The sequence below is a fragment of the Sparus aurata genome, chromosome 1 (genome assembly GCF_900880675.1).
Source record: "Sparus aurata chromosome 1, fSpaAur1.1, whole genome shotgun sequence".
Taxonomy (NCBI): Eukaryota; Metazoa; Chordata; class Actinopteri; order Spariformes; family Sparidae; genus Sparus; species Sparus aurata.
In genome coordinates this window covers 14,138,070-14,165,325 of record NC_044187.1, presented here as the reverse complement: position 1 = coordinate 14,165,325, position 27,256 = coordinate 14,138,070, and the positions used below count along the sequence as shown (strand labels likewise).

General features: G+C 41.0%; 1 protein-coding gene across 1 annotated transcript in view; it reads right to left on the bottom strand.

Moving 5' to 3' along the window:
- znf827 (zinc finger protein 827) overlaps positions 1 to 27,256 on the bottom strand; it is a 71,643-nt gene that overhangs the window by 5,369 nt on the left and 39,018 nt on the right. The window contains exons 6-13 of the mRNA XM_030421754.1: positions 20,540 to 20,782; positions 16,649 to 16,703; positions 16,388 to 16,488; positions 10,085 to 10,222; positions 8,602 to 8,773; positions 7,205 to 7,371; positions 3,984 to 4,193; positions 2,764 to 2,941 (exon numbers count right to left, since the gene is read on the bottom strand). Of these exons, the coding sequence (XP_030277614.1) occupies positions 2,764 to 2,941; positions 3,984 to 4,193; positions 7,205 to 7,371; positions 8,602 to 8,773; positions 10,085 to 10,222; positions 16,388 to 16,488; positions 16,649 to 16,703; positions 20,540 to 20,782 (1,264 nt within the window). The remainder of the gene's footprint in view (positions 1 to 2,763; positions 2,942 to 3,983; positions 4,194 to 7,204; positions 7,372 to 8,601; positions 8,774 to 10,084; positions 10,223 to 16,387; positions 16,489 to 16,648; positions 16,704 to 20,539; positions 20,783 to 27,256) is intronic.

Here is a 27,256-nt window from a genome sequence, read left to right as displayed (position 1 = left end):
TTGTGTGTTTGTGTTCTGTCTCAAGTATACGTCCATATAACTGTGTTGGCAGCTCCCTTGTTTTACGTGTAGTGAAATGCTACCGCTACTGATGGCTGCACAAAAAAAATGTAGAATACAGATCTTTGTTCATGAAGAGATGAGGCGGTAATCATAATGATACTCGATGGTTCTGCACATGCACAGACTGGAGTTATGAAAACTGAAAAACAAAAACATGGTGTGTTGTTTACTTGTTATGAATCTGCATTTCCCCCCTAAAAATGTAGGCAAATATATTCATGTGTGGAAGTTTTTTCTTTCTTTTTGCAGTCTGAATTTGTGTCTAAGCACATTTATTCTGACTGCCCTGAGCTCAAACACGAACTTCATCAGTGTGTGGTGTGGATGTTGAGATCAACAGATGGGCTTTATGTTAGCTTGACAGGCCTGAAATGGGACATAAATGTGTCACAGTACAACAAAGGCTCCTGTGGGACTGGAGTATGGAGATGGAGAGGGGAGCATGTGAGGAGACTAGAGCTACAGAAACAGTGGATATTAGAAAACAAGGCTGCCTGATCAATAGAAGTCATAACTACAGTATATCTATGCATGCATGAGTGCTTGTTCATATATTTGTGTATGTATGGGTGCGAGTTAAGGGTGGGAAAAAGATTCTTAGATCCATCAGTCTCAATAATCAGAATTTCAAATCTAATTCTCGACATTGTCATCACCTGTAACAATTTTGTAAATTCAGGCTGTGCCTAATGGCTGAAACCAATTGGATTGTGAAAGATGTCGGCCGTAAACATGTGACATTCTGAGCTTGGCTGCTGCTTCAATTTTTGGGAGGATGGCTGAGCATGAGATAAAGGAAGTAAATTCAACTGTTAAATTTAATTATGGATTAGAAATTGTCACACACACTGAAAGAATATTAATCATGTATGGAAATCAACAATTTTGCTGCAATCGATAATCATTCTATCATCGCATCGTGACTAAGGGTGTAACAATTCTGGCACCAAGACAAAGCTGCGATACAAACAACCACCGACTCAACTCATGGTCCCGTCTAATGGATCCGCGCCGCTCCGTAGCCCCAACCTACTGCCGCTGCCTAAAAACTTGGTCTTTTACTTTCACTTTGTACATGACTCACTTGAACGTGTCAGTAAACCTGTCAGCCCTGTCCTCAAAAGTACAAAAACTGCACAAAAGAAACCCATTTCCCCCTCAAAGTGGCCTCACTTCACGCCTCAAAAATAGAGTTTTGTCGGACTGTCAGTCTGCGGTAAACTGTCAACTGACTGTGCTCTATATGTTGAATTCAGGGGCTGTTCGTAAATTACAAAAGCTGTGTTACATTCCATTCACATCATACTTTTCAGAGACTTTTGCTGGAAGTTAAAGGTGCGCTATGTAGTTTTGGGCAGGACATCTCCATTCAGGAGAGAAAGATCATCATTGTTTGTTTATTTAGTTTGACTGATTTTTATAAGTAAACAAACTGACCTTCAAAAGGATAGCACAGGACAATTTCATACTGTTCCAGCCTGCCACCTTTCTAGCTTTAAACAGTGTTCTGGGGACCTTATTATTATTATTATTTGGAAAAAATAAATATTTCTCAGTTTGTAATGCTACCTCATTAATATTGCAAATACACAAAAACTACATAGTGCCCCTTTAATATGTAGACTCATCATGAATGAAGTGTATATAGAAGTATCTACCAACCTCAACCCTATCTGACCTGACCGGAACTGACCGGACTGTATGAACCAAAAGTGTGGATTAAAAAACTGAATAAAACTAAATCTGATGAAAACCATGGCTAAAAAATTTTTTTTTATAAAAAGATAATTATAATAATATAAAGGCTGAACCAAACTGTGGACTACGAGAATTGTTACACCCCTAATTATCGCCCTCTGATTCAAATGGAATTGTAAGAGATTCCCACCCCTAGCAAGTGTGGTTTGGATGTTTGTGTTACTCTAGAATATGGTTTTACAAATGTAAAGACCTGACATGTATGGAGTGTGTTCACATGCTTCTACTTGATTATCTTCTAGGGGTGTGCCAACACAATTTATATAACACAAAGTACAATATGCAGTATATAGCGTATATAGTATCTGTTTTAGGGGAGAAATTAAGTAGCTTTCTGGATTGCAGGTTTCATCACATATTCTTGTTTGGCATGGCTGTTAGCTGTGGGCAGTGGAACAACAGACCCTGAGGCGAAGCCCATTTCCCTCTCCCTTCTGTTCATAGCAGCCACTGCAGACCCACAGACCACTGTCTAATAACTTACACTTGCCAAGAGAGGCTGTCAAGCTAAACTACAGCTTGTATCATTTCATTTGCTGGCTGCAGATGATGAACATTAAAAGAGAGGTTAACTGATTGAGGACACATGGCTGGAATAATCTTCAAATAGACCTGCCGTCTGTGTTTCTGTCTTATTAATGAGAGTTTACAGGTGTAATCTGTGTGGCTGTTATAATCAGCTCTTACTGAAACGAATCATGTCAATGTCAGCCAGCTTTATATGTTTGAAATGGTTTATATTTCTGTGTCCTTCAAGTAAGTAAAACGGTGCATGTCAAATAAGACAAATTTAAATATGCTTTTGCCGGCACACCCCTAGTATAGGTCTGAGTCTGTATTTACTGTATATGTGTTTTTGTGTACAGTGAATTTAAAGGGTGGGGGGAGGGAGGGGAAGGACGGGCGGAGTTAGGAACCTCTGTCTGTACTTGCTTTCCTTACTTGAGCCCTCCGGAGGGGACGGTGTGGCACTTCTTGTGCTCCAGCAGCTGCTCGGGCGTCTTAAGGAATTTGTGGCAGACGTCACACTCGAACATTCGCGTGATGAGGTGGATCTGGAGGTGCCGTTCATACATGTTACGTGTCTTGCACACAAAATTGCAGAAGACGCACTCGAAGCCTGGAGAGAAGGAAGAGAGGAGAGGGTGAGTTAAGACAGAGTTTGTTTTCAAATGAGGTTAAATCTAATAATTTTGTTGCAGAGCGGTTTTGCTCTTGATACTCAAAATGACAAAAAATCTGACACAGGCACATATGGAGTTCAGCTAAAGAGAAAATTCAGTTAGGGCTGCAACTATCAGTTATTTCATTGTAAATTCATCTGTCAATGGTGAAAAATGTTGATCAGTATTTCCGAAAACCAAAGATAACAAATTCAAATGTCTTGTTTTGAACGCAACCCAAAGTGTTCAAGTTTACTGTCATAGATGAGTAAAGAAACCACAAAATATTCACAGTTAAGAAGCTGCAATCACAGAATGTTGACTTATTTTTTGCCACATTTTTTGGGTGAGTAGTACTCCTCGTCACTAGTAAACTGATCTTTATATGTGCTGCACTGCTAGGTTACCCAAAAGAAGAAGAAAAATAATTCAAAACAGCCCGGATTAGGCCTCATACATGAACATCATTCACATTAAGTGAATGAAGTCAAGATGTTAATTTCGACACTTCAGGACTCATTTGCAATGTTCTGCAAATGTTCTAGATTAACGGGTGTATTTTTGTGTGACAAAAGTACTAATGAATGATCCCTTCTCTTCTTGACACCCGTATTTAGTCTGTCATCCAGTGTGAGCAGCTTTCTGACTAAAAAGCAAGTGTTTTTAGACTTGATACAACTCCAAAAGATGAAGGTAATTAGACGTTATGACGGGCTTGATGGCTTTAAAAAGCTCTCAAAACTGACTTTCTCAATCAGCTTCTTGCTTCTTCTTCAGGGAAAAATTTACAGTTCTCTGATTTCATTTTTTTCTCACTGTGAGCCAACTGGTGTGAGGTGAGCAGGGCCGGTTGGAAAAAGCCGACTTATTGCCTGCATCAGTCATGATTTAGTGACATTAGAATAAAAATTTGAGGAAAGTTGGAAGGTTCATATATACTGGTGTGGAAAAATATATAATGAAGTTAATCTGGTTACAGTGGTTCCTACAGTTCCTTGCCTTTGTCAGACTTGTCCTCAGTTCCTGATCCTGAGTGGCTTCCAGAACTGGACTGGCTGCCTGCGGAGGAGGGCGGGGCTAGCAGGCCCCTGAGCTCTTCGTTACTGTGGGTGAGGTCTCCGCCCTCCGAGCTGTTGAGTGAATCGCTGAGGGCCGAGAGAGACGAGGAGGTGCTCTTGGTCTCGCTGAGGGGACTCCTTGAGTTCAGACCTGGACACATGGGGACAGACAGAAAGTAAGAAAACCTTTAGTAGATGTAATATAAAAAAGGTAAATATGTACTCTTTACTGTTAAACCCCTACTTTTTTCATGGTGAAAAATCAGTCTCAAGAGCCCCAATGTTATGTACATGCATACAGACAAACAGAATAAAAGCAGGCAGCCTCCACAGTCTTGTGCTCTAGCTGAGGCCCCGCTGCCAGTCAAATCTAGATGCAGTGTGCTGTTATTGATCCCTCTCTCTAAGTCTGCAATTCACTGGGAAGAGAGAGGGAATTAGAAGGGGAGGGGGCGAGACGGAGGGAGGGGTGAGGAGTGCGGGTCATGGCCGAAGGAGCTAAGATGGCGGGAGCATCTAAGGGCATAGCTCAACAAAGGGCATTCACTCTGGAGGGAGTGAAAGGAGGGAGAAAAGGCTGCACGGATCCTGAAATGGTTGACCTATCTTTTTAATTCAGAGACACAGACATGCAAAACAAACTCTAAAACATACTGGTATGTAGGCATACCGCACACATAAAGAAATCGTTAGCCATAGATTAATTGCTTTCAATCAAATCTAAATGTACAAGGGTCGTTCACATTACAGTAAGAGCGGCATTTTGAATATAGTATTGCACCAGCTTGAGAAAGCTTTTATCTCCTTCGCGGCAACATTTAACATACACTTGTCTTCTCTTACAACATTCAAAAAGGCTAATGTCACAGAATGTAAGCAAAGAGGAAAAAAAAGAGGAAGATGCTGCTTTCTGAGGCAGTGGGCCTCGACCTTGAAACGCACCTCAACTGAAAAACATTTTATTTTCTCTTTTACTGAACAGCTTTGTCTGCGATTGCCTGGCAACATTCATTGTATAGGAAATGGAAATAGAGATCTAAAGTCTGACTGACACATAATTCAACACCTTCCTCCACTACGGAGAAGTGTACCCGACCAACCCCTTTAACCGTGTGAGTCCAGCCTTCACAGGGGGTCAGCTTGAACTATGACACCTGCTGAGCTCAGCCATCTCCTGCGTGGGCGTGTCCAGATAACCAGCCTTTTACAGTCAGTAGGGCCCTCTTTAAGTGGTGCTTACCCTCTGAAGTATAGACACTTTAACAAACAGGGCTGGACCGTGAAACAATCATTAATATCACCACATATGGAAGGTAAGTGACTAGAAGCCACATCACTGTACATTAGTTTGTTTGGTGGTGGTGTCCATCTTGTGTGAGACTGAGATAAATGCCAAGCCGGGCTCAGAGACTTAAAAGATGGCCACAGTGGCATCGTAAACCCAGCTCGTCTCCAAAGGACCCAGGGCCTATTGATTTTTTCCCCTCAGGCACGATAAGGGCCAACCTTCTCAGATAAACAAGGCCACTGTGGCCTCTGAAAGACCCCTCAGCTGTCTAGGCCGGACAATCCCACCCACCCACACACAAGCACACACACACACACACACATTGAGGAGCAGAGGAAGAGCAAAACGTCAGCAATAAACTGGACAAAGCTGTTTTAGACAAAAACACTCGTATCGACCACCAGGGGTTCACACCAGCAGCTTTAAAAGTCCAAAGAAGGTCGGCTGGAGGAGGTGTGTGTGTGAAACCCAATTCTACTGCTTTTCTTTCCCGGTGCCCTCTGAACTGATACTGGACTGTGAGTTTATGAAGTTTAGGTTACTGTCACATTAGGATGTTTTGACTTGAAACAGCCTTTGCCGATTTCCTTTCAAAAAACAGTAAAAAGCCGGGTGGTTAGAGGACAGTCGATAAGTATGTAGACAGCACTTTTTTTGTGTTGGTTTTGTACTGAAGCACAGTGGATCTGAAATTAAAGAGCTGAGTTCATTATTATTCAGTTAGTCTATAAATTCATTGCCGATTTGTGTTAAAGTATATTATAATTTTTGCGGATTGATAAATCATCAGTAGGAATGCACAATATATATCAGACTAATAAATTATCAGCTCAAAAATGAAAACATTTATATGACAATAATAAATCATCCATCCTTGCTCACTACATCTTTGCCTTTCTTACTCTCAGATGTGCATAATCTACAGGTTAGAAACTTCTATATTACATGCAGACAGTGGAATGTGGAAGTGGAAGTCTATTTTATTTAAAACGAAACAAATTCAAAAAATCTCTATTGTTGCAGAAAATAAATAAATTCAAACACTTTGACCCGTGCTTATTTACGTCTATTTTGTTTTAAGATTTCAAGGCCTTGATTTTTTTGCCCAAATAACATCGATTAGAACCTTGAAATAAATAACCTGTAGTCCTACATGAAATATGAATTGTATGGGTACAACACAGGGTTTAATTTATGTGTGTGTACACATACAAACTAATATTGTAGGAACTGTAACCCTTCGTTGGTTGAAAATGGAGGGAATATGTATAAAAACACTCCAATTCTTAAAACCCTTCAATCTGAAAGTCGGCTCTTTAACCTCGGCCGTTGTTTAAATTTAAACCCCATGTGTTGGAGTACAGAGCCAAAACAATAGAAAATGTGTCACTGTCCAAGTACTGCACTGTATTTCTATTCCGAGCTGTGAACAAGAGCCACAATGTGTAAGCTACCACCCACTCTAACATGTGAGAGTAATTTTGAAAATAACTCCATAAATCATTTTTTCTAGGGGTTGAATCATGTACTTTGCTACTATCCAGTTTGAGAACACGACATGAACAGCAGAAGCATGAGCAGTACTGCTGACACTATTAGTCAATTGATCAAATGATTACTTGACAAAAAAGTTGAAAACAGTGACTATTTTAATAATTGCTTATGTTTTGGAGTGTTGGTTGATATAAAAGAGGAATATGTCAAGATTTCCAGACAAAAAACAAATCTATTCACTGACAAAAATAATATATAGAACAAATTATATGACTAAATATTGTTAGTTCCAAGCACACATTACACCAGCACATACTGAAGACGTTATCTTTATAATGCTGTCATTCAGAACCAGCGGATCATCGGGGATTCTTCTTTACCTGCATGTCCCGTACTAATGTGGTTCTTCATGTCGTTCTCCTCCATGCAGACGTAGTCACAGACGCTGCAGCAGAGCGAGAACATCCACTGCTCCTTGTCCACATGGAGCGACATGTGGCTGACAAACTGGGCGTTCAGCTCCGTCTGGAAATCACACACATGGCAGCTGGACAGAGAACAGAGAGGAAGAGGAAGGAAGATGGCAAGAATAACAGTCAGCTTTAGTGTTATATTATGTCCGCATAAATTGGTGAGTGGCACAGTGCGGATGCATTTATTTTAATTTGTGAGAGATGATTGAAATTACGGTATTTCCGCACCACAGACATGGTGCTATTTGATTTCTTTTCAGATCATTAGCCACATAAAAAGTATTGGAGCAATAGAACGACATTTTGGGAAATGCACTCATTCACTTTCTCACTGAGTTAGATGAAAAGAACACTCTGCAATGACTGTGCCTTTGCATGATTACAGATGTATCAAAAGTCTATTTATTATTTTACTGCTATTCATTTTACCTTAGCTCTTTATCTTGCTGTCCTTCCCCGACCTCTGCTCGTTTGTTTATCTGTGTTTTTGACATGTAACATAATGGATGTTGCTACTGTGATTGTGGACGGGGTGAGCTGCAAATTAATTGCCCTCTTTGGGATCAATAAAGTTGTCTGAATCTGAAAGCGTGTAGGTAGGGGGAAACAGCTAATCTTCATATGCCAGCATGTCTAAAAATGACTAAGGAGTCTTGTAGTCACTGTGAAGTTGCCACACAACCTGCACAGACTCCAGGAAGTCATTACTCCTGTACAAAAAAATAGTTCTCTGGGTTTATTAGCTAGAACTTCCAATAATATAAGATTATTTCACATTATCAGGCCAATGAATTATCAGTCAAATTTAATTTGCTGCATTCTTAATTTGAACCACTAAATTTTTTTACATTTTGGTTTTATCCAATATTTTTTTTTATGCTTGTTTCGTTTTCATACCTATGTATGCTATTACCAGGGTCTGATAGAGACAGCATTTTGATCTTCTATTCTTACTGTGCATGTGGCCTAACTGACAAGAAAGTTGACTTGAACCTGAACTAGATTCCGTATTTGATAAACAGATGTGAGTGCGGTACTGATTTTCTCATCTAACTATCAAAAAAAAGAAGCAAATAAGCATAATTTCCAGATAAACGATTCTCAAGAATAGAGGAAATTGAAAACATGAAGAAAAAAGAGCAGCTGGCGAGAAATTGAATCAAGGACAAATTAGGAATATATAATATGATTAGAAATCAAGCACCTGATACATATAAATAAAAATAAAAAACCCTGATTCCATCATCTGATATTGTCCCTAGAGAAAGGAGTTATGGGGTTGGGGTTTGATATGTTATCACTACCTGTAGTAGTAGGGGCAGTTCTTGCGCTCGGCGGCGTCAGCTGTAACAGCGCTGACAATCTGCTCAGCGTCTGTGTTGACCAGCTTGACAGAGTGGATGGTCAGGTGCTGATTGAGGTTAGCCCTGCACTTGGCTGCGTAAGGACACAGGTGACACTTGTACTTCCTCTCTTCTGCAACCAAACACACACACAGACACAAGACCTTGGGTTACTGTAAACATTACCTCAGATGATATTTCATTAAGTCATGCTCAGCCTCCGAGCCTTTAAAGCAAGCTTAAACCTAATTACTTAACGCCTAACCCTGCCTCACCTCCGCCTGACCCCAACTGCAACTCTGATCCTGGGAAAAGCAAGAAAAAAACACCTTGTGATGTCTGACTAAATCAGCCTTTCTTAGCAGCGGAATACTCCTGTAGATGCCACAGAATGGTGAAAATATTCAGCAGGTCCAGATGTAATTTTACTGTAATTGTGAGTGATATAATATCAAATCAAATGTTAAAACACAATTGTTCCTTTTAACTTATGACAAATCAACACAGCACATCTTCTCCCTCTAGCTCCCCCTCAACAAACACACACACACACACACGCACACACACGCTCACACACACCATTTGCCCCAAGGACATGAAGCCAGGCAACCTTTATGTCGCCGGGGAAACCAAAAAGACCATCACACTGACATATGCCCCTGCTTCTGCTCTCTGTGGTGTGGCCAAGCTGTTCACAGCCAACACTCTCAGATGGTGTGTGTGTGTGTGTGTGTGTGTGTGTGTGTGTGTCTGTCGTGTAGTGTGTGCACGCAAAATGTGAGAGCATGTCCAATTGTGTGGGGGCATTTTGTACACGAGTACACATTTGTGCGCCCAGTGATTTAGTCTGTGATCTCAAGTAGGTTGCATTAATGTCTAATCCGACGTTAATTTGCTTTAAATAAAATTGTGCAAGCAGAATATTCATTCTTTTTTTTCTTCAATTTTGCTAATAGGGAGAGAGAGATGGATTGCAGAGGACAGTGACAGGGTAGAATGGATCAATTTGGAGCAAAGAAGGGCCAGGTTTGAAAACACAGTGTAATCAGGACACAAGGGAGTGAACAGCCTCATCCTGAGGAAGTCTCCCGTGTCTGTGAGTGTGACGGAGAAAGTAAAAGAGGGAACCAATAGTAGCTGCATCAGAATTACTGGTGTGTGTGTGTGTGTGTGTGTGTGTGTGTGTGTGTGTGTGTGTACACTCTGTGAGGCATCCCTCTAGCTGGGTAATTAGACGGGCAGTTTTCCCAGTGAGACTAATCATGGTAGTAATCTCTTTAAAGGAAGGGTAATCTAGTCTAGTAAGCCTTATTTACTTACTGTCGGCTGCAGAACCACATGCACAAAGCAGCCAACATCTATATGCATCCATCTATACATTAATAAACAAGTGTGGCACAGTGATGTGCACATAAACTGACATTGTATATGTGCGTCTATTTACCTGTGTGTAGTGATAGATGTCTTGAAAGAGTCTGCTGTCTACCGAACACCTTGCCACAGACAGGACAGGGGAAGAGCTGTTCGTTTAGTCTCCACTGGGCGATCCCGTTTCCCGGCTCCCCATCATCCCTCTCTGAGTCTGGAACACACGAACGCAGAAAACCATCCTCATCATTCATTGCTGACACAATCAGCCACAAATGCATCTGCAGGTGGACTAAGGGCTGTGAAGTCATGCCGTTATAAATCAAAGTAACTTGAGTTCAATATTTATTGATGTTGAAACCATAACACACTGCTGTGGTATGTGCTCATGTCCTAGTTGTGGTGTTTTGGTTGTTTTTTTCAGTGCATTTGGGGCTTTTAGTCAATAGTAAACAGCTGAGAGGTGACAGGAAAGAAAAGGACGGGGGGAATGATTACAAAAAGGTCATAAACGACTCGGGTAAAGCTGCAATTATAGTAGAGTATAAAGGATGCTTCAAAGCTTCTACGTTGCTATGGTAATTGACGTTCAAATCATCTTTTGAGGGCAGGAGACATTGCATCCACTGAAAAAAAATTACAAAATTATAGGGGGGGGCCTGTTATTAGTGGAAGCTTGTGTGTCCAGTGGGGAGTGTGAAGACAAGCGTGCCCCCCCTCCCTATCTGCGATGTCTAAGCTGGAAATAATCACATGTGATTCTCACTTAAGCTTCAAAACCCCCAAAATTGTACACAGGACAGTCCTAGTGTGTGTCTTAACCAGAATCTTTCTGAGGATAGTAACTGAGCCCGATCCGAACTTGGCAGCCATTCTTTTTTTTAGTACTCAACTCAGGTCTGACACAAGGAATTGTAAGCTGAGGCACTGAGTTAGGAAAGTAACAAGTAACAGGTCAGCTGAAAGGATGGAAGTTGCTGCATCTTGTCTAGAAATAATCTGGTGCATAACCCTCAATAAAACCACTTTGGTTTTCATATGTGATATTTAGTGAGTTTCAAGAAATGCTTGTAAGGTGCCCCCCAACTTCTTAGCTAACCTGTTTAGTCCCAGAAAATGTCAAACTATTCCTTAATTTTTTTTTCAATGAATACATACAAGACATTTTCTACCCAGCTGTTACAACCTTATACAGTATTCTCTTTCTGTGAAGGTGCTTATGTGCTCTCCACCCACCCATCAGCACTAATTTCTCCTATGGTGTGGTTTTCCATGCTAATCAGCCTGCATACTACACACTTCTCCTCCTGCCTCCACCCTACTGCACAGAGACAGTCAGTAGAGACTGGAGGGCGATGGGAAAATATGACACAGACAGGAATTAAATGAGATGACAAAGGGAAAGAAACAATACACTCACATAACATTTTGCAAGAAGTGGAGGAAAATTCAATCTGTAGTTAATGAATGGTTCTAACCTTTGAGATTATGGGCCACATCCTCAATAGTGTAACATTATATTCACTCATTTGGTTGCTTTAAATCATTACAACTTAATACTATCTGTTCAAGTAACTAACACTGTAAAAAATATGCCGCAAATCTATTCCTTGCAAATGAAATCAGGAAAAGTCTCATTTCCTTCAGAGTCAGTGAAACAACAAGACAACTGATAAACTGTGGGCTAATTTGCTAACCCACAAGATTGAAACCTGTCTGCTACAGTTTGACAGATGCTCCTTGTCTCGCCTGCGGGAGCGATGCAGAGCAAATGCATTCTTAATGTCAACGGCAAGCAGCAGTCCTTTGCTCTGAAGCCTGCAGCATACACAGATCACTACTGAAGCTCTCCTTACTGCATGCCACCCCTCCTTCCCTCCACCCCTTTCTCAAAGAAACAGGAGTGACTGTATTATTCACATTATAGAATCTTAAGAAATTAAGTTTCTGGTTTGAATCTGACCTCTTCCCGTGAATAGGGCACAGAGTAATTCACAAGGATAAAAACAAATAGGACTTTTGTCACTGTGCTATGCAACTTTCACAGATGGAGGCTTGATTTTATTCTTATTTTTTACTTACATACTTACATAATGTTCACAGAACATACTACACATCGTGACCTTTACCAAAACATTTGTATTTGCAAGGTGCTATGAAAAGATGTCACACAGAGTTTTAATAAAGCAAAGGAAAAACCTTGCTGCTCATTACCTTTCACTAAAAGTTTCAATTCTTTGCAGATGGAAATCAGTGCACACAAACTTGACTTTGCTAAAGATAAAAAATGTCAAAAGAAACCTAAAACATTTTTCGATAGAGATGGCTTTTCTCACACTGTCTCAGATATTAATCCCCATTCTACCCCCTACACTAGTGAATGTATGTTGTGTATCTTTGTGTAGTTGCTTTAACTTCACTGCCACAACAAACCTCCAACATATCTTTTTTGAATTGTGAAAGCAAAATACAAATCAAATATGATTACATTTTAATTGCTCTGCATGTCTCACGTTATCTTGATTTTGGGGGAAAATATATTTTAAGTAATACCAAATATTTTCTGATGACTTGTAGCACTGAAAAAATGTATGTGTCTCTTTTCTACTGTAGGTCTCACTGCTGTAATAAAGGTGCATGAGGGCACAAGTGTGTGTGTGGTTTCTCACAGGAAGTGAAGGTGCGACAGAAGCAGACGAGTGAGTGTGATCTGTAGGTCACAGACTTTCTGACCTCCTGCATTAGCTCAAAATCTCCTTCTTTCCCATGATGGCCCCGATATCCGTTTTCAACTGGCTATTCTTCTTTTCTCCAAACTCGTCTGTGTGTCACTAATTCTGAGAATCATTGACCTTCTTATGGGGCTTGTAGCTGAAGCTTAGCACATAAAAGCATTAACTTGTCCTGACTCACAAGTGAGACTAGGGGATGACCTGGTCAGGGCAGTGGCTCGAGGCCACGACCCGGCAAACAGGCTGATGATTAAGCCAGTTAGGGAGTGGCGTAGGCCTTGAAGTGGTTAATGGTTTAATTAGCGCTATTAGAGCTGGAGAGAGAGGGACACAAACAAGAAATGAAGGATTGTACTAAATCCCAGACTGAAGGGAGAAGACGGCAACTTCTGAGGTCTCGCTGATACCACTCAAACTCCCTGAGTATTCTTTCTTTCTTGCTTAAAAGGAAAAGGCTCACTGTTTTTATTTCATCAGTTGTTGCACACATATGTCGTCACTTAAGTGAATAAACTGCAGCCCTGATATCCTGTTTTTGAATCAAAACTTGACTATAATAATCAGGGGGGGTCACGATTCGATGTGACTTGTGATTTTGAGGTCACAGTTTCATTTGATTCAATTTACGAGTTAAACCTTTTCAGCACTGACACCTATCGAGTCTTGATTTGTAAGGATCAACAGATTACTGGTTAGCCATTTATTTTGGTAGAGGTTAGACCAAGTTTAAATCAGTAAAAAGGTTTAGTGGGTATTAAACCCTACTAAGGATACATGCATTCAGAATGATCTTTTTGCAATGCAACTGAATTTATAATTAAAACAAGGCAGAGGAAAAAAACACTGAACTCAACCACACCATCAGTTCAGTTTTCAAAGGTTATATTAGAGCATAAGGTAAAGAAAAATCTTGAGTTCTTTATATCAACTGGCCAGGGGCCGATGTTAGCTTGTTTTCAGCATTTTCCGGATATATTCAACATGTTATTTCTACTAATCATTTAAAAGTAATTGATTTATTACTAACATAGATTTTAATCCTTAAAAAATGGTTACAAAATGTTTGTGTTTGCTGTTAATCATAATTTCATAGTTTCAGTTCATAAAGTAACAAAAAAATATTGAACTACTAACCAATTCTTGTTATCCAAAAAAAAAAAAACACAGTTATGAGTTCAATTTAATCGATCAAATATCAACAAAACGTGGACAAACGCATATGTAAGGAAGAGGCAAAAAAAAAGTACTCAACGGTCACCAGGCTTTCATCAACTCAGTTAACTTGGTGAGGCATTATAGACAGCTGTCGCATCTCTGGATTATCTCTGTCAATGTCATTGTCATGTCATGTCATGTCGTTTGTTGTTGACATAACTCCAGAGGAAGTCAAAATGATTCCCTACCGGCGACTTCAGAGAAGCCTGATGATTTTCTCTATTTTCTCCATCTCTGGCAGTGGTGACATGTTGAAAACTTTAGATAAAAGTCATCAGTGAATTGTCGTTGAAGAGGGTTTTTTTTGCTGCTTATTTGGACACACACAAGTGGGAAAGGACGCAGAGAAGAAAAATTATGGGAGACTCGTCAATCCTTCTTTCTGATTTCAATGATCAGAATTGAAAGCTCCTTTTACATTTTTCCAATTCCCTATATCAATACAAGTTAATTTTCAAAAATGTAAATACAATTTTTCAGAATTCTTTCAAGACAATCATGACACAGCAGCCAACTTTAACTTATCACCCTAAAATAATTTTACAACCACTAAACTGTACAAACTAATATTAACACTGCAATAAACTAAAGCTTTTAGGTCTTTCAGTCTAGGCTCTGTAAGAGATGTCAACTAACAGGAAAAGACAGTAAAGTTCACCCAGCAAAACCAATAATTGGAGAAGGGAAATAAAACAGGGAGAGAAAGAAAATAAAGGCACACTAAAAGAAAAGAACAGGTGTAGATGGACACACATGAAGCAGAGAAAAGAGTTAAACTGTACAACAGTAAAAGAGCGAGCTGCAGAGGCTGGATCTGAAGCTTTAAACACACAAGGGAAAAGGGGAGGTGGGCTGGGCGAATTAACTTTCAGGACACTCTTGACACCCAGAAGCCAATCAGATTTTCATTAACTGGCAGAGGGACAGGCAAAGCTGGCACAAGCTAATTAACCTCTGGATCTCTCACTGCCAAAGGAACATGGAGGGAAGTTCTGGGATGCCAGGGAAGAGGGGAGAAGAGGGAGACAGGAGGGAGGGTGGGGGGATGCCCTGGGCAGAGGCCTTCAGGTTGGGGAAATGTGTGAGAGTACAGAGAGGCCGGATGGAGCTCTAAATATGAGAGGAGGGGAGGGGAGGGGGGGGGATCATGTAAAGTTGGAGGTGGTTAATTGTGATGTGTCCTTGTGGCCTTAAACTCGGATTTAAAGGTTTTTTTTCTCTCTGGTAGTAAAATGTTAAGAAGCCCATCAGGCTTCAAAGAGAGGCTGAGAGCAAGTGTTGTGTGCATGCACATATATGTAAAGTGCATGTATGATGAGCATAATCAATTATTGCTCTAAGCTACAGTGAGAATAACATGAAGCCTTGGATATATGTCTCTGAACATACATACAAATGATACAGCTGGTAGTATTTACTTGTTTTGGTCAGCTACAGATTATTTTTCTGTCCATTATTAACTCCAATATCGAGGTTATGTTTCCAGCCTTGCCCATTTGATGGTTGGTTGGTTTTCTAGCAGGATTACACAAAAACTGCTGAAGGAATTTCATTTAAACTTGGATGGAGGATGGGTCTTGGCCCAGACTGGGCCTGATTAACTTTTGTTGTGGATCCAGATAAAGGAACAGATCCAGATCCAGAAATTGTTTCTTTAACAATGCAAGATCAGGTTTTTTTCTCCAACAATTGTGTTAATTTCTCAAGGAATAATGCATGGATTTTGATGAAAAAATCAAATGTATTCCACCAGGTACAATTTGATGCAGATCCTAAAATGTGTATTATTTATTTAGTGCCATTGTAGTTCTCTTTATAATAATCTTCCTGTGAAACCGGTAAAGTAACAATTGTGGACTGCTACAGCTAACAATTATTTTCTTATTCATTTCATATTCGATTACTGTATCACTTAATTGGTCTATAAAATGTAAAAAAAAATACTATTCACAAATGTTTTACAAGATGATGTCTTCAATTTTAAATCACTCATGAAAACACACTTGAATAAAGCTGCTTTGCTTGATTCCAATGCGTTTACTGTTGCTTTGGTTTCGTTGTTTGTCCCCTTTTTGTCTGTTCGTTATATTAATGTCAAAGTTTTTATATTCATATCTATAATACTTGAGACACGCTGTCTCTTTTCTACATGTCTTTTATCTGCTGTTTGGTGGAGTGGAACCACAACATTTTTTGGCATGTTTGTCTGAGAAATTATTGAAGTTCTTTGTTGATTATCATAATAGCTGCTGATTCATTTTCTGATCGACTGACTGATCAATCATGCGACTAAACACTGCAGCTCTACAACACAATAAGAGCAAAGATAATCCTGCCTGCAACGAAGTGCCAGTGATATGTCTGCTACATCTCTATTCATGGTTCTGTATGTTTGTGTGCTGTGGTTTTTTTTTTTTTTTTATGTGTCTTACCATGAAATGCTGCTCTGGTAGAAGAGCTGGCCTCTGCGGGGGAAGAGCTCTTGGAGCGCGAGTTAAAGGGTGATTGTCTGAAGCACTCGTCCAGGAACGGACTGAAACATGAAACATAATAACAGTAACATGGCTACTTAATAAACACATCTTCAAACTACATTTAAAAATATGGTTTATTACCTATCATGAATGTCTAAATGAAAATATATTTTATTATGTAACCCCTTTTACATTTATTATTCATTATTTTTGACTCACCTGTTTATTCCCACCATGTTACCGTCTTTGTGGTTGTTGGATTTGCTGACTTTTTCTGTAAAAACAAAACAAAAAAACCTTGAAGTCAACACATCAGCATTCATATTATATTGAACATTTCTATTCATTCATCACTCTGTGTATTCAAATCTGGGGTCATTTACTTTCCAAACACAACCACCTGCTATCATGTGACTCAAGTTCAACAGTTCACGTACTGACAACTTCGCCATCCCCGTGACAACTAACGCCTTGGCCACACTACACAGCGTTAAAAGTCGTCAGATCTCTGTGCTGTTCACACTAGACAACCTTCTTTCTTGTAATCGGGAGCCTTGCAGTCGTTGTGCTTTGCATGATACATGACTGATCAGCGACAGGGGTCACACATTACAAGATCACACACGCGAGACGTAGCACGGGACTGACGCGGTCCAAGCAGTCATAGTTGTTTGTGTGCTGATTTGCAGCGAGAAAACAAAGACGGAAAAGAAAATTATACTTGTGAGAGGATGGATGTCATTATTACCATTAGTGCAACAAGGACCGGTTTCAAACACTGAAAAACTTGATTGTTTGCATTCTGATTGAAACTATAAGATATTATTGTGCCTATGATATGAATAGATGCATGAGAGCTACTGTGGATGACAGCAGACGAGTGTCTGCTCTCATTGGCTGTAGCCGTTCTTGGCTCCCTGACCCATCTGTGGCCAGATATTTAGCCTGCTAGATATCCAGCAGCCGTCTGTGACATGCTGGTTAACTGTCCCCGAGCTCCTGGATCACATCTTCCAACAGTACACACATACCGATCGTCATTCATGCGCGCCGATCTGCCTCTGATTTGGGGCTTTTTGTCAGTGGTCTCCAAAAAACTTAACAGAGTGGAAGATCAGGACTAAAATCCTGTAGTATGAGCTCAGCTTAAACAAACTATGGATGATAAAGAACATGGTTGTAGTGGACCTTTAGTTAAGAAAATGTGTACTTTAGCGGTCAAGATTTAATTTTCCTGCTTGTTTTTTGCATATATTTTAAGTCCTGGGTCTAACATACAGAGGAGATATTTAGAAATGACTAGCAGCCACTATAAAATAACACTCTGTTTCTAAAACTTTCCTGTACATTGGCCATTACAGCACAGAGGAATAAACGCTATGTAATCCTGATTCCACCATGCCAGCAAGGGTGTTCCGGCCATCTGGAGAGGTGGGAGTCTCTGTGGTGGGCCTGCTGACCTGTGGGCCAAAGGCAAGGCCAACAACACCAATATTAAAAGATGAAAAAGAATAACAATCCGCATGGATGGTCAGATCTTCAATGGACTACCCAGCTGCACATGTGTGTTTTTGTGTATGGTTGCTCTCTTGTATATAAATAAGAAACTCTGCTGAAAGCAATTAATCAGAACAAAAAACTTCAAATATCCTTCAGGTGCAATAAATACAACAACTGTACAACTAGGGACTATCAAACTAATCTCATCTGCTAAGAATTCCCCTCTCACACATCAGCACCATACTGAAACTTGCTGGGCTGTTTATCTCGACTTCTAAACTTCTAAAAGCTCAGAGGGTTCTCTTTTTCACCCGCCATAGCAACATGCTGCTCAGATTAATGACACTGTACAAGGTGATCAATTAATCACCTGCTGAGCAGAATCAGACAGCTCCTGAAGTGTAACAAGCCTAATATTTTATTTCACAAAACTATGATAATTTCCTCTGACAGTAGTGGAGCCTCTTTTACAGGTGAGGCTACAAAAAAAAGTCACCTTCCAGTCAATAATGTGTTTTTCTTCTTGTTTCTATAGTTGAGTGTTTTGAGCTTCACTGTAGTGTAGTGCATCTTTGTAGTGTATTTAAAAGAATATAGCTCAAAAATGTACATCATTGCAGTCTGTTTTTATTACCTCCTCCAAGGAGATTATTTTTTTGCCGGTGTTCATTTTTTGGTCTACTGACCAGGTTACCAGGAAATTTCCAGGAATGGAAACTTTCTAACTTTCTTTAATGTTGCAAGACACAGGTTGTTTTTCAAAATTTTTGTTAATTTCTCAGGGAATAATGTATGGATGTACACAACCGTAGATGGCTGGTTTCTATGAGTGAGTACATCCAAATAAAAATCTGTATCTGGCGGAATTAAATATGTTTAATTTGATATTGGATTTGGCTCGATTGAAGTAAAGCGTACTGTAGAGGAGGTATGTGCTGTTAGAAGTGCTATTCTAGTTTGAGTCTGTATTGTATGTATGTATACTATTTTCAAGTAAAAGGTGTCAATAACTGCAATTGCTGCCTTTGGGGTTCTCACAACTTTACAATCTTAGCACACCTGCCCTTCTTGCGCCTACGATCACACCTATTTTAGAGTCATTATCAAACTTGAAACCAGTTCTCTATAAACTGTCAAATGCTAGGAGAGTTTATGCTACATGCACCTGTAGCGACACATAGACGAGAAGAAAACAGAAGTCCCCCTCTGTCTACCAGAGTGCTGTTTCAGCATGAGTCACTTTAAGTCCGGAATGGTCTTGTTCATAACATAGAAAGTCATTTCTAGCTCATCAACGTGTGGCTGAGTCTTAAACAGAAAATTATTTGAAGAGGTTTTTAAGTGGTAACTAAAGCTATCGTTGTAAAATCAGCTAATGCCAGGAGTCGGGTGGCTGATGCGAGCATGGACTATGGGTGTTCAGCTGTTAAGAGCGATATAGAAAATGCCTGAGAATGAAGCCATATGTGTGAGTTTCAAGGCGATGCACTGAAGTGAATTTCAGAGCTGCAACCATCTCAGTGTTCAGAGCGACCTTGCTACTGATGTGTCTCTGAGGTCCTACTGCTCTGGGTAATTCATATTGATTGCTCATTGTGTGACAGCAGCCCACTCTGTTCCAGTCCCCCTCACATTCAAACCCAGTTCTAAAGGGGGGGGGGGGGGGGGTGCTTGTCGCTGTTGCCAGGCTAGCGATGCCCCGGCCTCCCTGGGTGGGCATACTGTGTACCCCTGCTGCCCTCTCTACCCTCCTTATCCTCTGCCCCCCCGCTACAACCCCCTCCACCCCACCCTACCCTAAACACCCCACTCCGTCACACTGCTCACCAAGGACAGAGGTCTCTTTCCACGTTGCCATGGAGATGCCGCACGGGAGAAATGTAAAGGGAGGGAGGGGAAGTGGGGGGGGGCGTGTGCAGCCAAGTGTGCTTGAGCCGGCATGTCTGAAAACGAGTCAAGGGAGGGTGAGAGAGAATGAGAGGAAGGAGGAGAGGGAGGAGGGGAGAGAGGGGGGCATTTGTGCAGACACCACTCCCCATGGGGCCTTGTGTGAGTGTGTAAAGGTGTGCATGTAAGAATGTGTGGGAAAGAAAGACTGTCAATGTGTGAATTTGTGAATATGTGTGAGAGCAAGAAAAAAAAAGGAGAATTTTACACAAGCTTGTTTCTCTATGTGGCATTTAAGCGAAGCAATCACAGGCTGGATGGAACAGGGGTCACAGCCCAGGACGACAGGCTTGACCCCACCACCCCCCACCCCCCTGCACACACACTCACTACACCTTTCCTCTGGGGGACAACGGTTCCACCTCAAAGCTCTGTCTTAATCTAGCAATACAAACAGCTGTCTGCTGCTTCAATGTCACTTTCATGGCTGTACAGGTAAAAAGCAGGATGTCATTACATGTCATATATCCTTGACTTTACTACAGAGCCACCAGAGGATGGAAATGGAAACATGTAGGTTTTATGGTTGAGTATCAAAAACTGTCCAAGGTTTAATGCTGCCGCGCTGCAGGGAGAAAGAAGACGTGTTGCTCTGCGTGTGTGTTGGGATTCTACTGTTGTTCAGAGAACAGTGTATGCCTGACGTGTCTTGAAGGAACATACCTGACAATTTGAACAGTAGTTCGGAGGCCATTTTGACCGATATGTCCTGGGAGAAGAGGTCTTTCTGGGGGCGGGCCAACGTCTCAGGGAGGTTGCTCATCGGCTCACTCTTCTCGCTCGCCCCTAAAGTGCTGAAGGCCAGCAGGTGAGAGGCAGGTGGTGTGAGTTCAGTGGGCGGTGGGTCCACCTCCATGGGCTCTGCCTTTACCTTCACCTTCTGGAAGTGGGCATCTTTGTTGTTCTCTGCAACAGATCACAAGACCAAAAGAGCACAATTACTGGTTAGATTCTGATTAAAGAGATTCACCTGTCACACATTATTGAGGAGTGAAGATGATGTTTTATTCACAGATGAAGAGACCTGGATGACTAAGAACCTTCATCAACATCAGACCTCAAAATGACTTAAAGTTAGAAATAGAATGGCACCAACTAAAGCGCATAGCTTCATCAAGACCCAGCAGTCCCTTTTAATTCAATCAAGCATAATCCTGTATAAAATAAAAACGATTTAAATTCGCTAGATACAGATTTTTTTATTTGGATCCACATCAAACTGTATTCACTCATAGTTACGAGCAACCAAGATCGAACAGGATCCATGCATTATTCCTTGAGAAATTAACGCAAATGTTGAATATCTCAATATGTTTAAAACAGTAAAGAAATTCCTGAATCTGTCCCTTTATCCGGATCTAAACCAACAGTTAATGTTGTCTATTCAGGGCAGAGCCCAATCCTCTGACCAAGTACAGTGTAAATCCGTTCAGTAGCTTTAGTGTAATCCTGACAAACCACCCAACAAACAAACAAACAAACAAACAAACGGACACGAGCGAAAACATAACCTACTTGACGGGGGTAATTACTTGAAGAAAAACAACAACAAGCTGGCAAAAAATGGGAGATCAAAAACAAGATAAATGCATTTTTGTAATTTTACTTGTTTGAATCAATTTATAAAAGGCATAATGAATTGTATTGAAATATGTAGCCATGCATAATCTATGTCTTGCCCATCACCATGATGGCAAAATGTATTGTAAGCCAAACCACCTGTCAGATGCAGATCAAATTCACCAATCCACAATCAGCACAACATACAACAGCCTCAATCATTAGAACCTCAATAAGGATGAGGGGGAAAAAAACACAACAAAACGTGACCTTCCGAAAGAGAAACAGAGGAGGGATTCCTGTATAACAGACATGTAACAGGATGGAGGATAAATGATTTCTTTCCTTGAATGTTTGGACAGATAATTTTCTGATAAGAATATTAAACACATAAAATGAAAACTCTTTGACTTTCATCAGAATGTACAAGCGTTTAGCATAAAAGAATAAAAGATGATGTATGAATGGCACTGAAGCTAAAAGAGGGAAGTCCAAAAATCAGTCAAAACATGAGCATTGCAGCTAAAGCCGAGCTGAGCCGGTTAGCATCTTGCTGTGTAATTATTAGGGCACGAGGGCATCGAGAGGTCACACTCTCGCTTAGGGGGGAAGAGGGCTCCTGCAGCTCGTGTAGGCCCACTGCAGCAAACAGGAAAGACACTAAAACACTTTCAATCCTAACTGAAAAACAATTAATTCTGTGTTTATAATAACTGCTAGATATAAGCGTCTCAGATTGAAGGTAGGTTTTCAGGACATAAACAATGGCCTGAAATGGTGAAAACAGCTGTTGACTCACTTCTCACTCAAGTTCAAAAGGTGAGGCGAGGCTAAAAATAGTCGAGATGGCATCTGTTAGGAATGTCCCGAGCCGATCTGCAGAATCAAACACCGACTGTGCTCTCTCTACGGATATTAAAACAAAAGACTATAGGCCGCCATAAAAAAATATTGGAAACTATTAAAAGGAAACTGTGAGGCAGGCTATATTTTCTTAATGCAGAGCTGTTCCGCTGTCAGAAAGTGGTTCTCTAATGGTCTCTGTGGCTAAATATACTCGATTAAATGTAGGCCTACAGTAGGTATACTCCGTGCAGCTGTATGATGTAGACAAATTGAATAAATAAACTGGGATTGGAGGGAAAAAAAACACCAGCTAGTATCTGTATATCCAAGGTATCTGATCTTTTGACTGCAGCGGTGGCAGGAGGCAGTGTCTCAGTGTGGTGACAAGCAAGAGCAAGACAAAAGCAGTGGGGGTGATACAGTGCTGCTGACATGGCGACTCAGCACGATTATGGGATATATGAATTTGGCAGGGCATCGGGAGCAGTGGGGGGGTAGAGGAGCTGGAGAAAGAGTAGAGAGGGAGGGAGATACAAGACAGTAACCCTGTGCTAACCCTGAAACCCCCCCCTCCCCTCACATTCTCCACTCCTCTGCTGAACGAGGCCAGTGTGTGACACCAAGACTGGACCTACAGTCCATTGTGCGCACGTGTATCTACTGAATCAGTGTTTGTGTGTGTGTGTGTATACTACTGTGTTTATGTAGATGAATTAAACTCCCCCTTGCCTCCTCCCTGAGGTCCAGGTGTCTGGTTTAGTGGTAGTAGCCAGCATGTGGGGGACACTGACAACCATCAGCCCGGCTAATCCCTTAATCAGGTGGCTGGAGTTGGCCAAGAGTAACCTAGGAGAGGCTGATGGAGGGGCAGAGTAGAGGAGGAGAGAGACGGGAGGGCGGAGGGTGAGGGGGGCATGGCTCTGCAAGGGTCAAACAAGGGACAAGCGAGCCTCCATCACTGGATCACCAGCCCAACGACAGAGGCCGAGTGGACGGCTGTGCTCTGCGAAAACACACTCGCAAAAACACATCCGCGTACAACAGCACATGATATGGACTTGAGCCCACAGCGCGGGGACAAACAAATGGAGCCGTTACAGACAGATCACACGACACAGAGGGAAAATGTTTGATCGTAAACACGCTGACAACACGTTGAAAGCATCACATCACGGCAGGGTGGATCATAAGTCTACCTGTCACGAAATGAAATAAAATGAAAATGTGGCCGCACTCGCATAGTGATAATAGCCGTGGCTTTTTGGTCGGGGTCATGACCTAATGTTCTGAAGCCATAAAAAGCAGCCCTCAGTCTGCCTCAATCCAGCCTGTGTGTGTGTGTGTGTGTATGTGTGTCTGTAACGGAGTGAGTGAGTGTGTGTGTCTACTTGCTTATGTGTCATCCCCTCTGGTGCAGAAGCCTCCTCTGTGATACACCAGCTGCCATTAGGCCACAGAAGCAGGTCTACAGGAATGTGTCTATGTGAAAAAAAACTGCCTGTGCCCGCTCTATAAAATAAATATCATAGCTTTTCTTCTCTTTTTGTGTGTCAGTGTCGCTTTAGTTCCTCCCAATATTACTTCAAAATGCACCAGTGAAACGTGGAAAATAAATGGGGTTAAACTGGAGGGTTTCTAAGTCCGGTGTGTGTTTTACAAATGTGCAAAGTGAAAACTGGCATTTGATGGTTTATATTTTATAATTTTTTTCGTGGTATTATCTGTGAAATATTAAAAAGCAGGAGAACCAACATCTAAATCCCACATCTGTCTTCTTAAGGCCCAGACATACCAAACTGAAATCAAAGAACTCGCTGTGGCCAAAGTCGACTGTTATGTCGCCTCATGTCTCCTGTGTCTCGGCCAAGAAGCTTCATTTGAACACACCGCAAAAGACTTCTACAAGCAAATTCTGCAAACTGTTCTGATTAAGCTGCATTTTTTTGGACACCACTCTCGCTGACAAAGCCGCTTCTAATCGAGAATATGTCTGACAAAAAGTTGCAAATGGCAAAGAGGCAGAGGAGAAAAATAGGGAGTGACCATATTAAATGAGTGACATGATACCACAACAGCCTCGAGAGGCGTTCCCTTTCTTTTTCAGTTTCTCTTTTCAGGGACTGATCATCAACTGATCATCAACTGTACAGCCGATCACACAGATTTATCTCACCGACGAGCCACAACAGCTAGACAGCTACAACATCCTCCAATCATTTAATTTATCGTCACCATTTTCTGTTTCAAAGTCAACATTTAAAGAGGGAGGGCACACAAACAGAATTTAAAAGATTCATTTGTCACATCTGGTGTATATTTTCCAGAAACTTTAAAACTTTATTGCCAAATTCTATGAGCATTCCCATTTTTCCCTGAAGGTTTGTTAAAGAGCAGGTGTTACAGTTAAGTACCCTTGCACACCTTCTGGCTATTTGTTTGGGAATTAAGCAGTGAACCTTTAGTTATATTTTCAGTTCTAGATTCAAATCTTTGCCTCGACAAATTCACATGGATCCTACTTGTAAAGCACAGCCTGTGCCTTAGAAACTAGTGACAAACTTTAAATTGCAAGTCTGGATTAGGTGAAAACTTCTGACCCAGTGTGACCCTTAAAGTAAAAGGCTGCAAATGAAAGCATCTTTCAGAACCATGTGGTGTGTAATGAAACCATGTTGCACAGTTTTACAATGTGCCTGAATGCGATCTGTGTGCCAAGTTCCTCTAAATGCACTATACATACCTTGTTCCGTCTGACGCAGCACTACTCAAGTTTTGAGTCAGAATGAAAGTGACTGGGGTTTGTGCGATGCTCTGTTTTTAGTGATCAACTTTGACCTCAAGTGTCTACTTGAATCTGCACAGAACTGACAGCCTGTTTCACCGAGACTGTACAATAGGAGGGTACAGACCCTGGGTGGATCTGATACCATTCACATACCATTAGTGATTTAATGCACGCAAAGTCAATTTATCGCACTGCTGTGATGCATCGGCAGCAGGGAAACAAAAACTTGGACAAACAGACGGACAGGGGAGGCAGACAGACAGACAGTGGGAGGGGCAAAGAGGAAGGGTAAAGAGAGGGAAGAAATTGTCAAACAGTGCCAGGAAAAGAACACCCGAGGGTAAGAGAGGGAAGAAGAAAGTGGGATGAGAGAGAAGAGCTGGGGGAAGAAAAGAAGGATGAGGAATTGCTAGAGCCTAAATGACAACCTCTCCGCCCTCCCCTCCGCCTGTTATCTACCCTTCTGCCTGCTCTGTTATTCCACATCTCTCCATCCCTGCCCCCATCCCTCGCTCTCTCAATCTCTCTATTCTCCTGCTCTCTAGCCGACCTGCTCAGACAGGGGTGAAGAGTTCAGGCGCTTCAAAGGCTGCAGTGTGGAGACTGCATGTCATGTGGGAGCCACAGCAGCCTTGCCTGCAGACTTCACAGACAGCTGCTGCTACAATTGATCCTCGACCAGCTAGCTCTGGGTAGTTCAGCCTTCCAATGGTCACAGGCTGCAGCTACATCTGACTCTGGAGCGGAGTGCTTGATAAACAGCCCATCAAAATCCAGATATGGCCCTTATAAAGCCGCCCTAAACAAAAACATTTGGCACATGCCGGAGCTGATCTAAGGCTGATGAAGCTTTATCATACGAGGTCAAGACAAGAGATGACAAGTGATTGCCTCCTTGATTCTATCAATCACTCCTTCCACCAACCGAGGAAACAAACACACAAATAGACACACAGCAAGGGGTGAGAGGAATCAACTCTGTATTTCTGCAAATAGAACTATAGGCAGTGATGAGAAGCCACTGAGACAGAAAGAGAAGACGTGGAGTAAAGGAGGGTGGGAGTAGGAGAGGTCAGCGAGCGGCCACATTGAGGGGGCATGATGAGGACACTGTCAGAGCCGCATAGAGCTTAACATAAAGTAATACTGTACAGTAATGCCAGTGTTGTGACTTAAATGGTGACCTGCTTACACAGTCTGCTGTGTTAAGCTTTACTGCGTAAATACTGAATCCTTTTATGTCAAGATGAGGATAGATAATGAGCATTACATACACGAACTAACTAGGAGAGTAAAGGCTGTAATGTAATGAGAGATTATATATATATATATATATATATATATATATATATATATAGATATATATATATATATATATATATATATATATATATATATATATATATATATATATATATATATATATATATATATATATATATATATATATACATACACATATATATATACATACACACATATATACATATACATATACACACACACACACACACACACACACACACACACACACCTAATCTTGCTTGATAGTATTTTCTCCTGGAAGGCATAGAAATGGACGCTTGTTATACTGACACTTTGGGACTGGGATTGGTGTCTCATGTTTGCATATTTATTTGTGTTGTCCCTTATTTGCTTTTGTGACCACAGTTGAAAGTGAACAGTGAAAAATGTTCACAAATAAAATAGAATAAAGTGTTTCTCTCTTTTGAATTAAATTCAACAATTTATATAATTTTCTTTGTCATATTAGAGTTGCTGAGCAGCGCAATTAGTTTTGATATAATTTCTCAACCTTTAGCTGTGCTTTACTGTCCGTAGGAGTAGTGCAACAAAATATAATACAAACAAAATATTCTAAGGCAAGGTGTTAGTGTTTTGGTGATTAACTGGCTGTTTGCATGCTTGACACTGAACAGCTTTAAGAGTCAAAACTTTGGTCATTCTATCATATAATAAATAACAAAACACACTTTTATGTGAATAAGTGCATCTGCATCTGTGACCGTAAACTGCTTTTAGACTTCCTTAAAGCCTTCCACTTTGGTTTACTAAATCCCTGCAGCTACCTGAAGGCAGCAGGTGATGTAATGTGTGTGTTTTATCTGTATCCAGTTTCATGCCAAAGAGCAAAGCCACTATGAACCATGGCACGCTGTGGTTACCTC